Source organism: Danio rerio, chromosome 11 (assembly GCF_052040795.2).
Source record: "Danio rerio strain M-AB ecotype USA chromosome 11, GRCz13ab, whole genome shotgun sequence".
NCBI lineage: Eukaryota > Metazoa > Chordata > Actinopteri > Cypriniformes > Danionidae > Danio > Danio rerio.
The window spans coordinates 36,327,501-36,346,365 of NC_141031.1; the positions used below are offsets into that span (position 1 = coordinate 36,327,501).

Sequence of the window (18,865 nt, forward strand, 5' to 3'; positions counted from 1 at the left end):
GGTAGCACGGCGGCCCAGTGGCTAGCACTGCAGCCTCACAGCAAAATGCCTCCAGTTCGGGCATACCCAAACGGTCAGCATTTTCATGTGGAGTTCATGTTCTCCCCGTGCTTGCGTGGGTTTTCCCCGGGTCCTCCGGTTTCCTCCCACACTCCCAAAAACATGACACTTAAGTAAATTGACTAAACCAAATTAGCACCAAATTCGATTCAATTCTGTCAGCAATGCATCACCTTAGCAACCCTCACGCAGCAGGAGGGAGGGGGGTTCTCAAGATCTACCCGAGCTTAAACTCCCCTCTCGCCCTGCAACGGGAGGGAGCCCCGGGCTCGAGTCTCTCATGAGCTCGGGGCTCTCTCCCGGGACAGCATGCCAAACTAGCTTACCAACAATCATCAGCTAAGTGTGAACTCTTGAAAACTTTATTATTTTATGCAACAGCCTTACACTTAAAAGGGAAACATAAGGGTGATCATGAACAAAAAGACCCGTAGCCTATAAGGTGTTTTATGGAATAGCCATCATCTTAAACTGAACAGCTATATGTTTTCTTTCACTTATTTATTTATTTATTTATTTATTTATTTATTTGTTTGTTTGTTTGTTTGTTTGTTTGTTTGGCACATGTACTCGTGTAAAACTCGGAAAACTAGTGTAATGATGGCATGCCAACTTTACCAGACTCTGTTAACGTCCGCCTTTCCTTTCACTCAGCTCCAAAGCCCCAGCTGGCCCTCTGCAGGTTAGTGTATTCTGATTGTGGATCATTTTAATCTAAAACACTATTTTAAAACTAAAATGTATTAGTGTTAACGGGGCCTAAGAGTGATGATTTGTTCACAGATTCATTATGTGGTTGAATTGTTCATTTAACTGATGCATTCAAAATATATGCATTCATTAGCAAAGCACTGTTACAGTGTGTGCAGAACACACAGTTCTGCTTTTACTGTGTCATTTAATATATGTATTGTAGGACAAACACCGTGCAAATTAGCTTAATGCTTGAAATTGCTTTTAAATTGCATGAACAAAACTCTATATCAAGCAATGACTGTACACTCAAGGTGTGTTTGTAGTTTTTGCAAAAGTGACTGACTCGACATCAGATTACACACTGTTAAAACAGTAATTACAGTTTTTCATAAAGTATACTGAACACCCCTAACGTGAGGCTCTTTCTTAAACAGTTTGAGACTGTCACATGCAGATACATTCACTCCAGCAATTCTTCTACAAACCCCAAGCTAATAGCTTGAAAATCTGGCCAGCATTTTTTTTTCCCAACATGTATGGCATTTCTCTGCTATCCTGCCACTTGCAGAAATCAAACCCTGCTCCTTTAATATACCGCTTGCTCGATTTATAGATTTTCCTCTCTGCCAGCATAATCCTTCCTGCAGGTAGCGTTTGCTGAATTCTGGCGAAAAATAAAAAGAGAAGGAGGTGGGTACACAGTAGGTCTGTGTGGGTGGACAAATATTTCCAAGAATTCTGTGAAGTTGTTGTGCGTGTGAGTCCTGCTTTTATTTTTACTCAATTCTGAACAAGAGCTGCAGGAATCCATGCAACTAGAAAATATAGTAAGACACACAAGTGTAGAACTGTGCCGCGTAATTTCCAAATTGCCTTTTTTATGTTATACTGCTTTGAGGCCTGTTTGCTGTCCCCTAGAGACAGATTGGTGATTTCTATCTCAAAAAAGAGTGACTGTGCCACAAAACTGCTAGAACAAATTTAATTCTTTTTTTTTTTTACTCCTCTCTCTGACCGCTAAGCTTCAGTCCTGTCAGCATGATGAACAGGAGTATGAAATCTTAGCGAGTGCCTGAATTGTGAAGAGAATTACCCCCTGAATTCTGTTTCATTCCTCTGCAGTTTTTAAAGCACTGCCTCTTATTCTGTCCCCCTAGGAGGTGGGGGGTGGTCTCCGAGCGGAGAAGACCAGCAACCTTGGCTTCAGCTGGACCTACGGGACAGGTTGAAGGTCACATCCATTGCCACCCAGGGTCGCTGGGGCAGCTCTGACTGGGTGGCCCGGTACCAGCTACACTACAGTGACTCTGGACGAACCTGGAGACCGTATAGACAAGAGGACGTGATATGGGTGAGTCTTGTGAATCTGGCTGGAATATATCCATCTTGAGAGACTGCCTAGAAGTTTTTAGCCACAGTTTGAATAATGGCACACAAACGGTAAGAAGCATAGCACAAGTGGGAAATGAAAACCATAGCAACAACATCTAAATGGAAGAGACTTACAGATAAATCGTTTGAATTGTACTGTAAATGCTGTTGTAACAGGCTAATTGGCACTACAGAGAATGCTATGAAATCTGTATATCAGATTTAGGACATTAGAATCAACTTTAAGGGCATCTTTAAGGGTTCTTCCTTTAATGTTTAGCTCCTGATATCAAGTAAAGATTTTTTACAGAGTCTTTATAGTATGTTTACTGTTACAGTGTAACAACTGCCTCTTTGAAGCTACATAAAAATTGGAGGGACCACAAAATAACTTTCAGTGATTCATGTGTATTTAAAAGTGGATATATTAACAGGGATAAATAACTCTGAAAACACAGGGAAAATGACATGACCAGCAGAGTTAACTCATTAAATATCACTTATTATTAGATATGAGCACTTGATAACAGTCTTGCCAAATTAAACATTTAGACTAAGCAAAAAAAGATACAATTAGTCCTTAAGTGAAACACTGAAACATAGGTTTATCGAGCGATGACTATGGAATCAGATGAGAAGTAGATGAAAGAAAGTCTGTAGATATTAGGATGGATTGTGCCTAATTTGTCCTGGTCCTGCTTTTGGGTCTTAAAGTGCATCCTACAAAAGCCCTCTGCATATAAACAAACATACAATTAGGGATGGCTGACGTGAAACTGACATTTCAACAAAGTATCAAGATTTCAAAGGGCAAGTGTTTTGAAACTCTACACCGAAGCATGATCAGAAACAGCCAGGTCACATGACTAAGGTGATTCGAAACACCAGATCACGTGACTAAAGCAATTCAATGCAGCCGTCATTTCACAAGCATTTTGAGACCCGGCGAGTCTGTGTTTGACTGCCATGGTCTTAAAATACTCTATCTATTGTAGCCTAGTGGACTGTGCACATGTCCACAGTGACTGTGCTGCAAATGGCCTGAGTTCAAATCCCGAATTTTAAAAATATTCTGAATTTATGACTTGATGTATTTTAATAATATTACTTGTTATGACCAAAACAAGACATATTTACTCACAAAGTGTTCATGCGGATGTCAGAGCAATGTTAAAACAAAACACGTTACAAGAATAGAGCACTTAAAATCCAATATCTATAACTGCATCACCCTGGATTCAAACCCATTATCTATGCACGATAGTCAGAATCTCACACCGCTTCACTAAATCACTTGAAGCCTCAACTCTACAACTTGGGGTTTAATACTTTAATTTGATTAACTGTTTCTTTGCTAAAGCCGTTCAGGAGCAAATCATAAAAAATGACCACTAGGTTTCACTGTAGAGATGGGTTTTGAAACATTTCAAGCTTCGACACATTTGCTTTAACTGTTTCAGTGTTTCATGAAGCCTTGCTTTGCCCACCACTACAAACAATCAACACCTTGCTAACCCCTAACAAAACATATAAAATTAACCAAAACATATACAAATAAGAAGTCTACTTCCATTTCTGTAAAAGATCAAAATGTTCCTTAAATTGTGGCACCAACAAAGGACACCAAAGAGAAGAAGCAATTCCATGTGCATAGATTAATAAGGTTGGAGTTCCAGCTTACCAACCATACAGTAGTACACTTGGCCATTAGTTACAGGACTGTCAAGGGGTTAAAGCTACAAAAGTTAATCTTTCAAGAGCAATATTTGATTTTCGAGAGTACTCACCAAGACGGCATAATTTAGTATGTATTTTTCTATGCATCAAGAGTCCTTCTTTCAATGACTCACTGCTGAGGCTGAGTCAGGTTCTTTTTTTGTGTTTGTACTGTATCTTTGCGGGAAGGCTAAATATTACAGTAAAGTAGAAATACACAAAAATGGGCTCTTAGAAGAGAGTGCTTTTATATTCAAAGTTGCACAAAGTATATCCAAAGTATATTAATATTAGCAGAAGACAATGTTAAGTACTATTTGTACTGGTCCAACTGGATCAGTGGTTCATTATTTTACTTGGACTGGCAACATTTTCACTGACTCTGCAATAACAACAACAACAGCACCAAAAAAGTTGTTTTAGTAATCATAATGTTTACTATGACACATTTTAGATACTTTTAGATACAGATTTAGACATTTTAGATACTAAGGTAATCTCTAATACCAAGCTGATAAAAATGTAAACCCTATCAAACAAAAATGAAAAATTCCTAAAAAAAATAAATAAAATCTAATTACAAGCAATAGCACAATAAAAAAAATAAGATATTTTAATGTATTATACAATGTACAAGGTATTTCAATGACAGATTTCGTAAGCGCAATATTACAAGTCGAGAGTGCATTTATGTAGCACGAGCATGCAAATTTCTTTGCATGCGTGCCAGTTTCCTGTTCATGCACAAAACTTTCTGCGCATCCTCAAATATGCGTTGCTCAAGTGCAGATTTTCTTGTGGGCTCAAATAAATGCTGCTGAAGTGCGATTTAGTGCATTCATGTAACAAGTATGTCTGCAACATGTATTATGTATGCTAGGAATATTCATGACTGTCTCCAATAGACCTACAGAACGGCATACATTCTGAAATAAAGTGAAATGGCTATAAACTCCAGCAAGATAAAGTCATTGAATGCAGAACCATAGATCTATATGTATAAATAAAGTATAATTATGGAAACGGTGTTCATCATAACTGAAATCTACATTGTGCTTGCTGGCCTCACGCATCGTGCAGCCTTGTTTATTAGTCAGTCAGTCAGCATGTAATCTTAAAGCGTTAAACAAATAACACACAGCACTACTACGATTACAGAAAAGTTCACACTGTTATAATTCACTTACATTTCAATATGATTTGGTACGATTTATAACACGTTCTTAAAAAAAGAAAAGAAACAGCAACAACAGAAGGTTTCGAATAAGAAGCTGTAATGTAGCCGTGGCGGGAATGAATTTTGTTTTGGCGACCACCATGGAAGAATTAATGTAGCGGAAGACATGAATCACATTTAAATATAATAATTAAAATCAGTAAATATAGTTTAGCCTTTGTTAAAGCTACAATTTTAATTTAATCGAGTGATTTACTTTTTTTTTTAATTAATAACCCCCAGCTGTAAATTAGTATGGGGTCCCTTTTGAGACATAATGCACTGATCTTATATAATGATACACATCTAATATTTTTCTCTACTGTTTACACTCACCACGATGACATCATTTTGTATGTATTTGTCTATAAATGAGCACCCAACCAAACTGGGTTTATGTGCTGTCTCAGACAAGGCTGTTTGCATTTGTGTTGTGTGGAAAACAAATCTGAATTGAGTTCTTTAAAGTCAATTTAATTACAAGGATCTGAATGGCGTATGTGGCATTGATGCAATATTCAGCCAAGCACAAGGCGTTATGATGAACTGCGTTCAGTGATGGAAATTTGTTTGGAATATGTTGATAAATTATTCTCCCTGTCTGAGATCAATAAAACACACTTCGGGTCACTTAAGACCTGTCAGTGCATGCGGCACATACAAATGATTCATTAGACTATGTTAATTAATCCTGCAGCTCTCTAGTGGCTTGTTTCAGTGAAGTGATTTTCTTCTGTGAGAAGAACACAGAGAAGATTTAAATGGATCTTCATCTAGTGTACACTTGCGTCATCTTATTTTGAGTGCATTTCATTTTCCTTCACACTAAAATACGAAGAACAGACTTAAATTTAATAGAAATGTCAGTCAATCCTAAATAAAGTAGCGTTAAACCATTATTTTCTGCCATATAAATTGATGGGAAGCAATATTAATTATGAATGAGTTCTTAAGCATTCAGAGTCCACTGTGACAGTGCTGGTGACACCGACTCTAGGATTAATTATCCTGAAGGACATCTTGCTTATGTGGTTAATTATTTTAGATTATTAATTAATAAGATGGATATTTGTCCACTGGGATGAACTGATAGTTAATCTGAGCAAGAGAATTTGTGTATTAAGCAAACCCCATAGAGATATGTGCACATGATGGGGGGTTTATTTCACTTCTGCAACCTGCTTGACCAAAATTCAGCATAGACATATAAAAAGAATCTGTTCAGCCTCCAGTCTAACCAGCAGGTTTCTTTTCACCTTGAAATAGCATGTCTGTCACAAACTGAGATGGTGTGTCTAAAAGGATGCATGCGAAAGGAGAAACTAAGCTTCTTCTTTCTGTTGGGTGCACACTGGCAGTAGGACCTTGAATTTCACTTGTTTACCCATTCAGAGTAGGAAACCATCTCACAGAGGTGCCAGTCTGTGCCAAGGTGAGTTGCCATGCCAGCTGGAGCAGATGCCAGTGAGTCAGACAGCCAGACAGACTGAATCCAATGCCATCTGTTTAACGCCAGAATACAGTCACCCTCTTTAGCTAAACCAAAACACACTGCCCATAGGATAAGGGTCATCTCATCGCTATTGCCCACCAGCTATTGCTAGCCATCCATCATGGTAAATGTAAGTTAGTTTAAATCCATGCGGCATGAGGATTATTTATGAAGCCATTCTGTGTGTATATTTGCAAGTTAATGCTTTGTTTTGTTTATACATGAGTATTTTTTGTCTGAATAGGGTTGGAAATTAACAAGGGATTGACAAAATGCCAGCAGAATAAACAAAGTCTTATAAGGTTGTCACAATTAGAAATGTGTTTCTTTCATTTAGTTCTGTATTGAACATTGCTATCAATCGCACACATTTCTGCTTAGCTTTTAAATGCACTGGCCAATCACAGTCTTTTAAATTAGTCTAGTTTTGTTTTGTTTAGTGTTCACCAACTACAAAATTGGTTTCTTTGTATCACAGTAATTAACATTTAATAGTCATTGTTGTTGGGATGCTCCAATCAGGATTTTTGCAGCCGATACCAATTTCTTGTCATGTTTATCGGCCGATACTGAGAACCAGTTCTAATGCTCTAAGCTTTATATAACTTAAAGCAAATTTTCCCTCACGCCCCCACACATAAATGCAACACCGACACATTCTGAAAATGTAGCCCTATATACATTTCTGGAGATCAAAAATTATGTAACTAGAAGTACGTATGGCTGCATTTCATCTTTAAAAAAAATGCTACGGGGTGACGTTGTTCCTTTTTGCGCTTACCAGCTGACCGCTTACCTCCATGTAGACTGCTTTCCTGCTGTTACCAGTTTAGCTCACCATGTACATCGGCAAACTTGAGACACAAAGAGGAGTTGACCACATTGACTGGGTTTGAGTCGGATGAAGAACCGTTTCAAGAAAGCGGGTAAGACAAAAACTGAAGCCAAAAAATTAAATGAACTAGTAAATAATTGGTCAATTGGTGCTTTTAAAAACACTATTGGTTGGGTTTAGGGAAGGAGGAGGGTGGGTCAGTCGATCAGTCAGTAGCGGCCTCTGGTGGATTTATGAGAGAACAGTAGGCATGAATGGCACTCGCAAGAGAAATTTGAGATCTGAAAAAGCATACACAGCAGCCTTTGGTTGATTCACGCAAAAACAAAAACTGCTTAAAAACATAGCTCCTGGGACGCATTTGGCACTCTCCAGAAATGTATATAGGGGTACATTTTCAGAATGAGCCTGGGTTGCCTAATTGACCTCCTCACATGCTGTAGCTGCTTATGTATAATATACCTAAGCGCACATGCGTCTTCCAATGCTTGTAAACTCATTAACAAAAACACTCGCAATCAGTTCATGAGATAAGTAAAAAGATCATGCAAAAATGCATACAAGCTTTAGAAAGCAAAAGCAAAAGCCGAATCCTGGACATTTCACAAGATTTAGAACCCTGGCCGGACGTGCCTTTGTGGGTTGGCAAAGCACATGAGACTGTTTGTGGGAGTGTTGACTGTTCACGCACACACACAACAACCCTGGTAAACAAGAGAAGATTTTTTCACTAATTAAACTTAGTTTAGTTTAATTAATTTTAAACTAATTCACTAGTGGCCGTTAATATACTTGTAAAGTCTTTGTGTGAGAGACTCTGACTTGTGTCAATAAACAATTGATTTACAGTGTTGTTTATTTTTGTGTACATTTTTCTGCAACTGTTCAATTTATTGGATTAAATATCTCAGAGTTTTAGGGTAATGAACTAGAGAGAAAAGAAAAATATAATGTTAGTCTGTGAAGAGAGAAAAAAATTGTCATGGTTCAGTCTTTTCAGAAAATGCTGCTGAACTTTTCCATCACCCTTTTTTGTGGCACGGATAGATCCCTCTCTCTCTTTCCCACCATCTGTGTGAGAGCTTTTTGGGGCCTGGAGTACAGCTGAGGTATTATTCCTGCTGGCACAAAGCATTTTATTCTCACCACAGCATGAAGGTGGTACGCTTTGACAATTAAATCCTACATTAGCCACCATCCACTCCACCTGCCTCTCCCCATTCTTTTCAGTGTCTGCACAGGACCTTTCACTTTTTTCCTTTGCTTTAATCTTTATCTATACCTCGACTTTTGGCTCCTGTGTACATGTCAGAGAGAAGAAAGGAGCTGAGAACCATTAGAGATACTACAAACGAAGTACAGGCATAAATGGATTTCAACAGTATTTTTTTTTTTTTTGCCAAAACTGTAAAATATACACATACAATTTACTTTTATTCTTAATCTAGCTTTTAAATTGACTGGTTTGTTTTGTGTAAAGCAGTTGTTACTAATACATAATATTATGTATCATACACATGCATAATACACACACAAAATAAACATGTAAGGGCGTATTTCTCACACAGTCAAACAAAAGCCATGCAAATCGTTCTTCTCTTTTCATATTTTTTCAAAATAATGATTATTATATTCGATATGGAACTACTGGTAGGCTCAGAAGGCTGTTATCATCCATAAACATGGTTAATCAGCTATACTGATAGAGAAGACTCCAGATCCAGATCTGTGTTTACATTACTGTGATGATTGGGTTTAGGGTTGTGGTAGGGGTAGTTGTTAAATTTAATAAATAATAAATTTAATTAATAACTTCTAACTGCAGCAGTATGTGATCTAAAGCTGATTATGTGAATTGATGATAACTGCCACCTGAGCCTACCAGTAGGGGCCCATATCTATCAGCTGATGACCATTATTAACACCCATTAATTTGAGTAATAACATTAGAAAAGGCTGGCATTAAAATGACTGTGACTTATGTTATGTACAGACTGTACTTGCATTCAATTTTTTTGCCAGTTAGCCTTTTAGTGCTTAATCCTGTTCTACACACATACAGTTTGATATTTTACAGAATTGACAACCTCTCTGAGATCATCTCGTTACAAACCATGAGGGTGATATTGTGTTTTTTCAGCTCGGTTTGACTATCTTTACACCTCTATTGTTAAAGAGGACCTATTATGCCACTTTTTACTAAATATAAAATTAGGCCCAATCCCAATTCTACCTCTTAGCCCTTTTCCTTCCCTGATGAGCTAAGGGGATGGCCTGGATAGCCCTTGAAACCGAGATTTTTCAGCACCACACTCAACCAAGAGATAAGAATTTCCTAGAATACACCATCTACAACGGCAGTGTCACCGGCTCGGTCCCAGCTATTCCCTTCACTAACCAGCAGAGGTCATCATCACCGGACTATTGACATTACGTCATCCATCTACACTGATTTCAGACACACCTGACGCACATCTTCAATCACATTCCACACACATATAAGCAGCACTCTCACGCTGCTTCAGTGCGAAGTCTTGTTTTGCCCTGCAGACATTTCTGAGCGTTTTCCCTGACTCTGATTACTTCTTGTTGCCAACCCGGACTGTTTATTGACCCTGTATTTGTATTGCCGCCTGCCCTGAACTATTGCCTGCCTTTGGACTCTGATTCTCTGCTGCCAGCCCCGAACCCAGCCTGTTAACCGATGCCGATTTCTAGTCACCTGTCTGCGACACCGTACTCTACTGCTATACACTTGAGTATATACTTCTTCTTGTTATATCTCATTTATACAATAAACGTACTGCACATGGATCCATCTTTGTCTGAGCATTCGTTACAGGCAGCAAGGAGATGCACAAGTAGTATTTTTTTGTCATTATTACAAATTTTTACAACAAACAAGCACATGTTTTAATACATTCATAACCTCGTTCATGTTTTACCGTTATGCTTTTTTTAAAGAATGCTTAAATAAAAAACTCTAAATTTTGCTATCTATAATCCCTAATCATAACTCCTGTATAGCAGTACCACAACATTCTGTCACTCGATGACACTGGAATACCCTGTCAGAAAAGTGGCTGAGAATGGCCTTTTTACAGTGTCTGCTATAATGGTAATGTTTTCGTGTGTTACATTGATGAATATGGCTAGGGTGTAGATGCACAGTACAGTTACAATCTTGCTGCCACATTATATCATTATGATAACATTATATATGCCTTCAGTGATTTCCTGAAGATACAAATACCACAAAATAACGCAACTGGAATAACTGCAGCAGTCGCCATCTTCAATCTCATATTAAGAGTTTGTGATGACACATGAGGATGTGTGCAGGTGCTGTAGTGGTATGCCATTTCTAGGGGTACAAAATAGAATTGGGAATGTGTATGTGAAGCTTCAGCTTGAAATACCTGACAAATAATGTTTTATAACTGACCATTTTAGGCTTTGATCCTAGTTGTGCAATTTTGGTGACTGTTGCTTTAAATTCAGATGAGATTGAGTTCACAGACCTCTTTTCAAAAGAAGGCAGAAGTAAAAATGCCTTCGTGTTAGCATATTGGCAGATTTTAAGACATATGCATCCTATATTTATGGGGGAGAGATCTTCAATAATGGGTGGGGCTTATAAAAAAATTTGTATATATATATATATATATATATATATATATATATATATATATATATATATATATATATATATATATATATATATATTTTTTTTTTTTTTTTTTTTTTTTTTTAATCTTTATAAGCTGGCTATATTAACAGAGTGTTACCAGACAACTTTGTTTAAACCCCTTATAAAAGTTATTTTTACATTATAAGTCCCCTTTAATCACATTTAAATGCTTATACTGCTGTGTGTGCAGTGCAAGAAATCTAAGGCAACAAACAAAAAAGGCCATACTAAACTTAACCCTAATTGCTCTATCTTATAAATAAAATAAATAAATATACCAACATATCACGACCTGCAACTTCCTACTTCATTATCTCCATAAACTGTATCACTTACGCTTAAAATGCACTTAATAAGTAGGCATGGTAACACACAATGTAGCAGCCTTGCAATCTTAGACAATACACGACTCCTGAGAAGATGATTATTTCAAATCATCAACCATAATGAGTCCTTGGACACTGATAGTATTTATAGCATGAAATGCCAGAACTTTGCTATAGTTACCACAGTTGTCAGTCATCCCATATATCCTAGCTTTTACTCCTAAACTTCATGTATATTGGCGTATTGTGTACAAATTTAATGATTACTTGTATAATCATAGTCAGAGTCAGAATTATTAGCCCTCCTGAATTATAAGCTAGTCTGTATATTTTTTTTATCCCTTGAATTTCGGTTTAATGGAAATATTTTTTTTCTATATTTTTGTATTTTTTTCATATTTATAAACAAAAGTTTTAATAACTGATTTCTTTTATCTTTACCATCATGACAGCACATAAGATTTTACTAAATATTTTTTAAGATGCTAGTATTCAGCTTAAAGTGACGTTTAAAGGCTTAGGGGTCGATACAAAACATGCTTTTCTATTCCCAAAACAGGAGGTGCAGCACATTACCTTTTTTGTTTAAAATAAAAACAAATGGGGTGCACTATTTTTTATATCACTCTTCAACGACTGAATCAGCAGCATGTTGTGCGCAAGTTTTGCTGTTACAATTGTAATATTGTGATATTGTTATAATTGTAATAGTGATATTCAAGAGTTGTAAAATCATTAAGCTCTGGATAACAGGAAACAATGACCGCTAGTCTCTTCTCCATCTTTAAATATTTTCTTAAGTGATCTTGAAAACACAAACACTGCTGTCACCTCAAAGGAAACCCCATTTGATTTGATTTGAAAATGAAAAAGACTCGACAGAAGTAACGTCATTTAATTCCACACAAAGTTGACTTTTTCAAATGCGTGCAGTTAAAATACGACAGCAGGATGCTTACACTGTAAAAAATGCAGGATTCCACACAATCAGTTTATGTTGGGACAACATGAATAAAGTTAACACTTTTAACAAATTTATGTGGATTGAACATAAAAAAAAAGTTGCCTCAATGAAATCTCAAGAGTTGTGTTTGAACTTATTTTAAATAAGTAATTTGAACAAGCAAACAAAGTATATATATATATATACAGTTGAAGTCAGAATTATTAGCGCCCCTGTTTATTTTATTCCCCAATTTCTGTTTAATGGAGGGAAGATTGTTTCAGCACATTTTTAAGCATAATAGTTTTAAAAACCTATTTTTAATAACTAATTTTTTTATCTTTGCCATGATGACAGTAAATAATATTTTACTTGATTTTTTTTCAAGACACTTCTATACAGCTTTAAGTGACATTTAAAGGCTTAACTAGGTTAATAAGGTGAACTAGGCAGGTTAAGGTAATTAGGCCAGTTATTCTATAACGATGGTTTGTTCTGTAACTATCGAAAAAAAAAAAATAGCTTAAAGGGGCTAATAATTTAGTCCCAAAAATAGTTTTTAAAAAATTCAAAACTGCTTTTATTCTTGCCGAAATAAAACAAGTGAGACTTTTTCTAGAAGAAAAAATATTATCAGACATACTGTGAAAATTTCCTTGCTCTGTCAAGGTCATTTGGGAAATATTAAAAAAAATTATAAAATATTATAGTGGTTTGTTCTTTAGATAATTGAAAAAAACAAAAACTTCACGGGGTTTCTAATCTGGGTTCACCACAGCGGAATAAACCGCCAACTTATCCAGCACGATTTTATGCAGCAGATGCCCTTCCAGCCGCAACCCATCTCTGGGAAACATCCACACACACTCATTTACACACACACACACACAATCATACACTATGGACAATTTAGCCTACCCAAATTACCTGTACCGTATGTCTTTAAACTGTGGGGGAAACCGGAGCACCCAGAGGAAACCCACGCGAATGCAGGAAGAACATGGCAACTACACACAGAAACGCCAACTGAACTGACCCAGCCAAGGCTCAAACCAGCAACCCAGTGAGTTTCTTGCTGTGAGGCGACAGCACTACCTCTTGTGCCACTGTGTCGCATTATTATTATTATTATTTATTCTAGCCAAAATAAAGCAAATAAGATTTTTGGAAATAAACAAAAAAAATTTGCTCTTTTAAACATAAGTTAAGAAATAATTTAAAATAAATAAGCAGCATGGGCTTTCTGTAAACGTCCCCCTATATTCGCAGAGATTGCAAATTATGTAGCCAGAAATGCGTATGGATGCATTTCGTCTTTAAATCGAACGCTACGGGGTGCTATGACACCGTTGCTGTTCGCACTTACCAGCTGATCACTTACCACATGTGGACGGCTTTCCCGCTGTTACTAATTTGTCTAGTTAGCTCGTCATGTACGTCAGCGGACTTGAGGCATAGAGAGGAGATGACCATGATGATGGGGTTCAAATTCGGAAAAGAACAGTTTCAAAAAGCAGATAAGACTAAAACAGAAGCAAAAAAATAAAATAAACAAGAAAATAACATGGTGAGAATGTGGTTAAATCTGAAAACGTGGTAAAAATCAGACGAGGGCTTTTCTTTTTTGGGATTGCTTTTTAAAACTGTCAGATGGGTTTTGGGAAGCGGGTGGGCGGGTCAATCTGTGCTTTTAAAAACACTATGGGTTGGGTTCAGGAAAAGAGTAGGGTGGGTCAGTCATTCATTCAGTCAGTCATCAGCGGTTTCTAGAAGATTTATACTAAAACAGGTGGCACGAATGGCACTTGCAAGAGAAATTTGAGAGCTCAAAAAGCATACACAGTGGCCTCGGGTGGATTAGCAAAAAATGCAAAGAAAATGTAACTCCAGGGATGTATTTGGTGCTCTCCAAAAACGTATATAGCAGTACCTTTTCAGAATGAGCCGGGGTTGAAAATAAAATAAATCCACAGAAGGTCTATTATTTCTGACTTCAACTTTAAATATTACAAGATAATCTGTTTCCAAGGCAACAATGTGTACTGAATTCATTTTGTGTTATAAATGTAGAATAAAAATTGTTTTACAAAAGTTTGCTCGCAAGTTTAAACACAAATACACACCCGCTTAGTGAAGGATAATGATGACAGAATGTGGAAAACTCTCAAGGACGTAAGTCCATGTGTGAGTGTGTGTGCTTTATAACACGCCGATGATGTCTTCGCCAGTGCTGTAGTGTCAGTGTAATGAGGCATGATGTGAAGCAGCGTGACAATACAGGAAACCACATTCCTCTCCATATCTATATTCAATGTCCTCCTCTGTCCTTAAGTGCACACACAAAGACACACACACTACATGAAACAGCGGCCGAGATATTACACGCCAGATTCTTCCTGCACTAATGGTCATGTTCAGGCAGGAGAGACTGAAGTGACTGTTTGATGGCCATATCCTGTGCACAGCTGCAGCTGGAGAAGTAAACACAGCGCTCTGCCTGGCGCACTGTATGTTTGTGCACGCAAGATAAAATGTTACAGTCCAATGCAGAGGCAACACCTGATATGTTCCAGTCCAGTATTGTTGAATACAATTTACCGCCTCATTGTTCCAGTGCATGCAAATTTAGTTTGGCTGTTTTTGCTTCATTTTTCCTGGCAAGGTGACACTACATATGTTTGCAGGCTGATATGAATGGCTTTAGATTCAACTACAGCCCTTTGTCTCACAAATTAAATCAGTTGTATGCATTTTGGCATACAACCTATTTTTTTTTTTAATACAGGCTCATTCTGACTATGTACCCCTATATACATTTCTGGAAAGTGCCAAATACGTCCCAAGAGCTATTATTTTATGGCAGTTTTTGTTTTCGTGAATCCACCAGAGGACGCTGTGTACGCTTTTTGAGATCTCATATTGTTTTGAGTGCAGTTCGCGCCTGCTCCTCTTGCGTAAATCCACCAGAGGCCGCTGTTCTTCAGAATGAATCATAATTTTGAAGGTCTAATTGTCTGAAAACTTACAAAACTTTGCACACGCACAGCAGAAGTGGCGAAAATGACTACAGTGCCACCTGTGACCATTTGACGGACTGACTCCCGAGCTATGATACGGAAATTGGAACACACATCAAACATACCAATACCTACAAAAAGTCTCTTAGAGCGAAATCTCAAACCAAACAGAAAGTCAATTTCTTTTTTACTTCCTCTGCCTCAACTGCACTTTTTCGGCATTCTATTTGAACAAACTCCTCCTAGGGATTGAATCCGTTCAAAACCAAAATTGTGTATTGTCATCTAAAGTAATTGGTGATGTTAAATTGCGAAGATCTAGAGTTTTCATTGAAAGACGTGTTAGTGGTTGCCTCACAATCTTCACCACAAAACAAGTTGTTATAACTCAGGCATACATTGTCTGAGCTCTCAAAATTCACTTGTTTGATAACAGTCCTGACCTGAACAGGTTTACATGCCAATATCCAGATACAGTTATACCACCACCTGCTGGCAGCAGGAAATGGCATGTTTTAAAGTGTAACAAACTCCTCCTACAAATTTTAGCAGATAGCATTCAAGTTTTGTTAATTTAAGCTAAGGGCCTTTGTAATTTGACATCAATCAATCAATCGATTGATCAATCAGTGGCCTTTATTTATCACATGCACTTCCATGTAGTCAAATACACTGTCATGCAGTGAAATTGGACACCCCCCCCCCGACCATAAACACACATCACATTTCAGGGGAAAACATGTCAACAGGAGGTAGCATTTAGTAAAAGGAAGTAAGATAGATTTGGGGAGAGAGAGGCGAAAAAAAAAAAAACCTCTTTGCCACATTGCCCTTGAATTAGGGCAGTGTGAGATCTGAGAGAAAAAAAAAAACAATCTAGTGATTTCATTAAAGGGCGTGTCCATGGCGGACTGACAAACTTTAGTATATAACCATGTAAGAGTAAAAAAAAGTACTTATATCTCAGCCACACCTGCGTCCTAATTCGCATACATATACTATGGCCTAAAATTATGTACTTCTTTGTGAAGGAAAAGTTTGTACTTTTGAGTGTGCAACAGAAGAGTATGCAAGCTTTGGGATATACTACTTACTTTTTAACACAGTGTTGTGTTGCTTAGTTTTGCCCCCTGTCAATCATCCACACACCATTCACATTTCTATCATCTTTAAATAAGTTCAGCATTGTTGCAGATGAAATTTAACACAGATAATGTGATTTAAATATTTTCCAGTGGGCTAGATATTGATTAATAGTCATTCAAACATCTTTACCAAAGCCTCTACTTGACGGTTGTTTTCGCGCGTCCATCATGCTTGTAGTTTTTTTTACACTTTTTACACGAGTTTGTAGTTCTAATCCAATTTGTGTCCAATGCGCAATGTGTTGTAGACAATATCAGAGGTTAGGGTATGTATGGTTCTACACTTTTTTTACACAATTTTTACCGGAAATAGCAAACCATCCGCGAACCTCTGGCATACTCTTTTCAACATACAATGGTTTGTGATCTACTAATTTTTTTTTTTAAATACTATTTAGGACACATAGTATGCGGATTGGGACGCAGCAACAATGTCTGATCTGCCTGAAAATTCACTTTTTCGGTAAGATTCCTGAAGACATTTAAATGACACTATTGAATCACAGTCATAGCGCAACCTCTTAGCTTTTTTATTTATTTATTTTTAAATCTATTAGCTTGAACCCGGGTGTGAGTTCCCTTTCATCACTGCAGCTTTAATTTATTTTATTTTTTGGCTTTTGTTTTTGTCTTACCTGCTTTCTGCAAACATTCTTTGGAAGACTCAAACTCTTCCGTCACAGTCAACTAGTCAAACTGATAACAATGGGAAAGCCGTCCATATGGAGTTGAACAATCAGCTGGTAAACGTTAAAAGGAACTGCATCATACCTCCCCGTAGCATTAGTTTTAAAGATGAAATGCAGCTATATAGACTACTTGCTACATAATTTGCAATCTCCAGGAATGTACATAGGGGAACATTTTCAGAATGAACCTATGTTGTTGTTTTTTTTCCTGCTTCTTTCTGTGGATAAAAACATTGACATAAATATATAGATCACAGATGGGCATTTATTGTGTTCTAGTGGGTAAATGTCCTGTAAAGTTTAGCTCCATCCTTAATCCATACCTCCAGCTCCATCCCCAAACACACCTGGAAGTCTTTAAAATTACTTTACAAAAATTACAGACAGGTGTGTTGGGTTAGAGACGGAGCTGATGTGCACTTCAAGTAGACTCTGAAATATTGTAATCATGGGATTTGAGCACCTGAATGATCACATTTATATCTCTGAATTATAGATGACACACAGGTTGTGATGTACTGTAGTAAGCCGCATGTCGATGAACCCTTTTTTACAGACTGTTTCTGCGGTTATTAACATTGTAAATTTTGAAAAGTTTTTCATAGCTTCTTTTAAAGTTTTTTATCTACATTTATAAATGTGCTTTATGACTGCTGTGAAAGTACAGAAACTGGTTCATTCTGCTGAATGAGTGTTATATGGGCAACAGTTCTAGGGTTGGTTAATCCAAAAATGTATGTTATGGCATCATTTATTCACCTTCATGTCTTTCCAAATACAGACTTTTTTCATCTTAAGACCACAAATTAATTTTGATGAAACCCCATTAAAAGTGTTCAGAGATTCAAAATGCTCAGAAAAGCAACATTAAAGACTCCACTGAATTAATTCCCACTTTATAAATTTAAATAAATGCTATGTACACTGGGGCAATGAAGTGGCACATTAGATATTGCTGTCGCCTCACAGCAAGAAGGTCGCTGCTCTGGTTTCCCCCACAGTCCAAAGAGACGCTACCCAGATGAATTGGGTAGGCTAAATTGTCTGTAGTGTATGAGTGTGGATGGATGTTTCCCAGAGATGGGTTGTAGCTGGAAGAGCATCCGCTGCATAAAACATATGCTGGATAAGTTGGCGGTTCATTCCACTGTGGCGACCCCGGATTAATAAAGGGACTAAGCCGAAAAAAAATGAATGAATGAATGAATGAATGAATGAATGAATGAATGAATGAATTAATGCTATGCAAACTACCTGACACAAGTCTTGTCATTCATCCCAGTTGCAACCAATAACTTGACTTTTTGTTGATCATTTGGAAAAGTGGCAGAAGGTAGATTTTTCAAAGAATCATCTGTTGCAACCCAATCATCACAAATACTGCAGAAGACCTATTAAAACCTGTATGAACACAAGATTCTCACAGAAATCAGTCAAGTTTGGTGAAGGATAAATCAGGAGTGGATGACAACATCAACAGCCTGAGGTATCAGGACATTTGGGCTGCCTATTACATTACAAACCACAGGAGAGGCAAATTCTTCCGTAGGATATCGCTCCTTTTCAAATTTCAGCCTCCACATCAAAGTTCCTGCAAGCACAGAAGGGCAAGGTGCTCCAAAATTGGCCCGCCCAGTCACCAGAATGAACATTATTGAGCATGTCTAG

At 37.3% G+C, this 18,865-nt stretch overlaps 1 protein-coding gene across 11 annotated transcripts in view; it reads left to right on the forward strand.

The window, feature by feature from the left end:
• Positions 1-18,865, forward strand: part of cntnap5l (contactin associated protein family member 5 like) — a 141,354-nt gene that overhangs the window by 53,443 nt on the left and 69,046 nt on the right. For all 11 annotated transcript variants that reach the window (XR_015502749.1, XR_015502748.1, XR_015502750.1 and 8 more), the window contains one exon: positions 1,914-2,107. Coding sequence is in view for 1 of the 11 variants with exons in the window: in XM_087273926.1 (XP_087130052.1) it covers positions 1,914-2,107 (194 nt within the window). In the remaining 10 variants the exon portion in view is untranslated. The remainder of the gene's footprint in view (positions 1-1,913; positions 2,108-18,865) is intronic.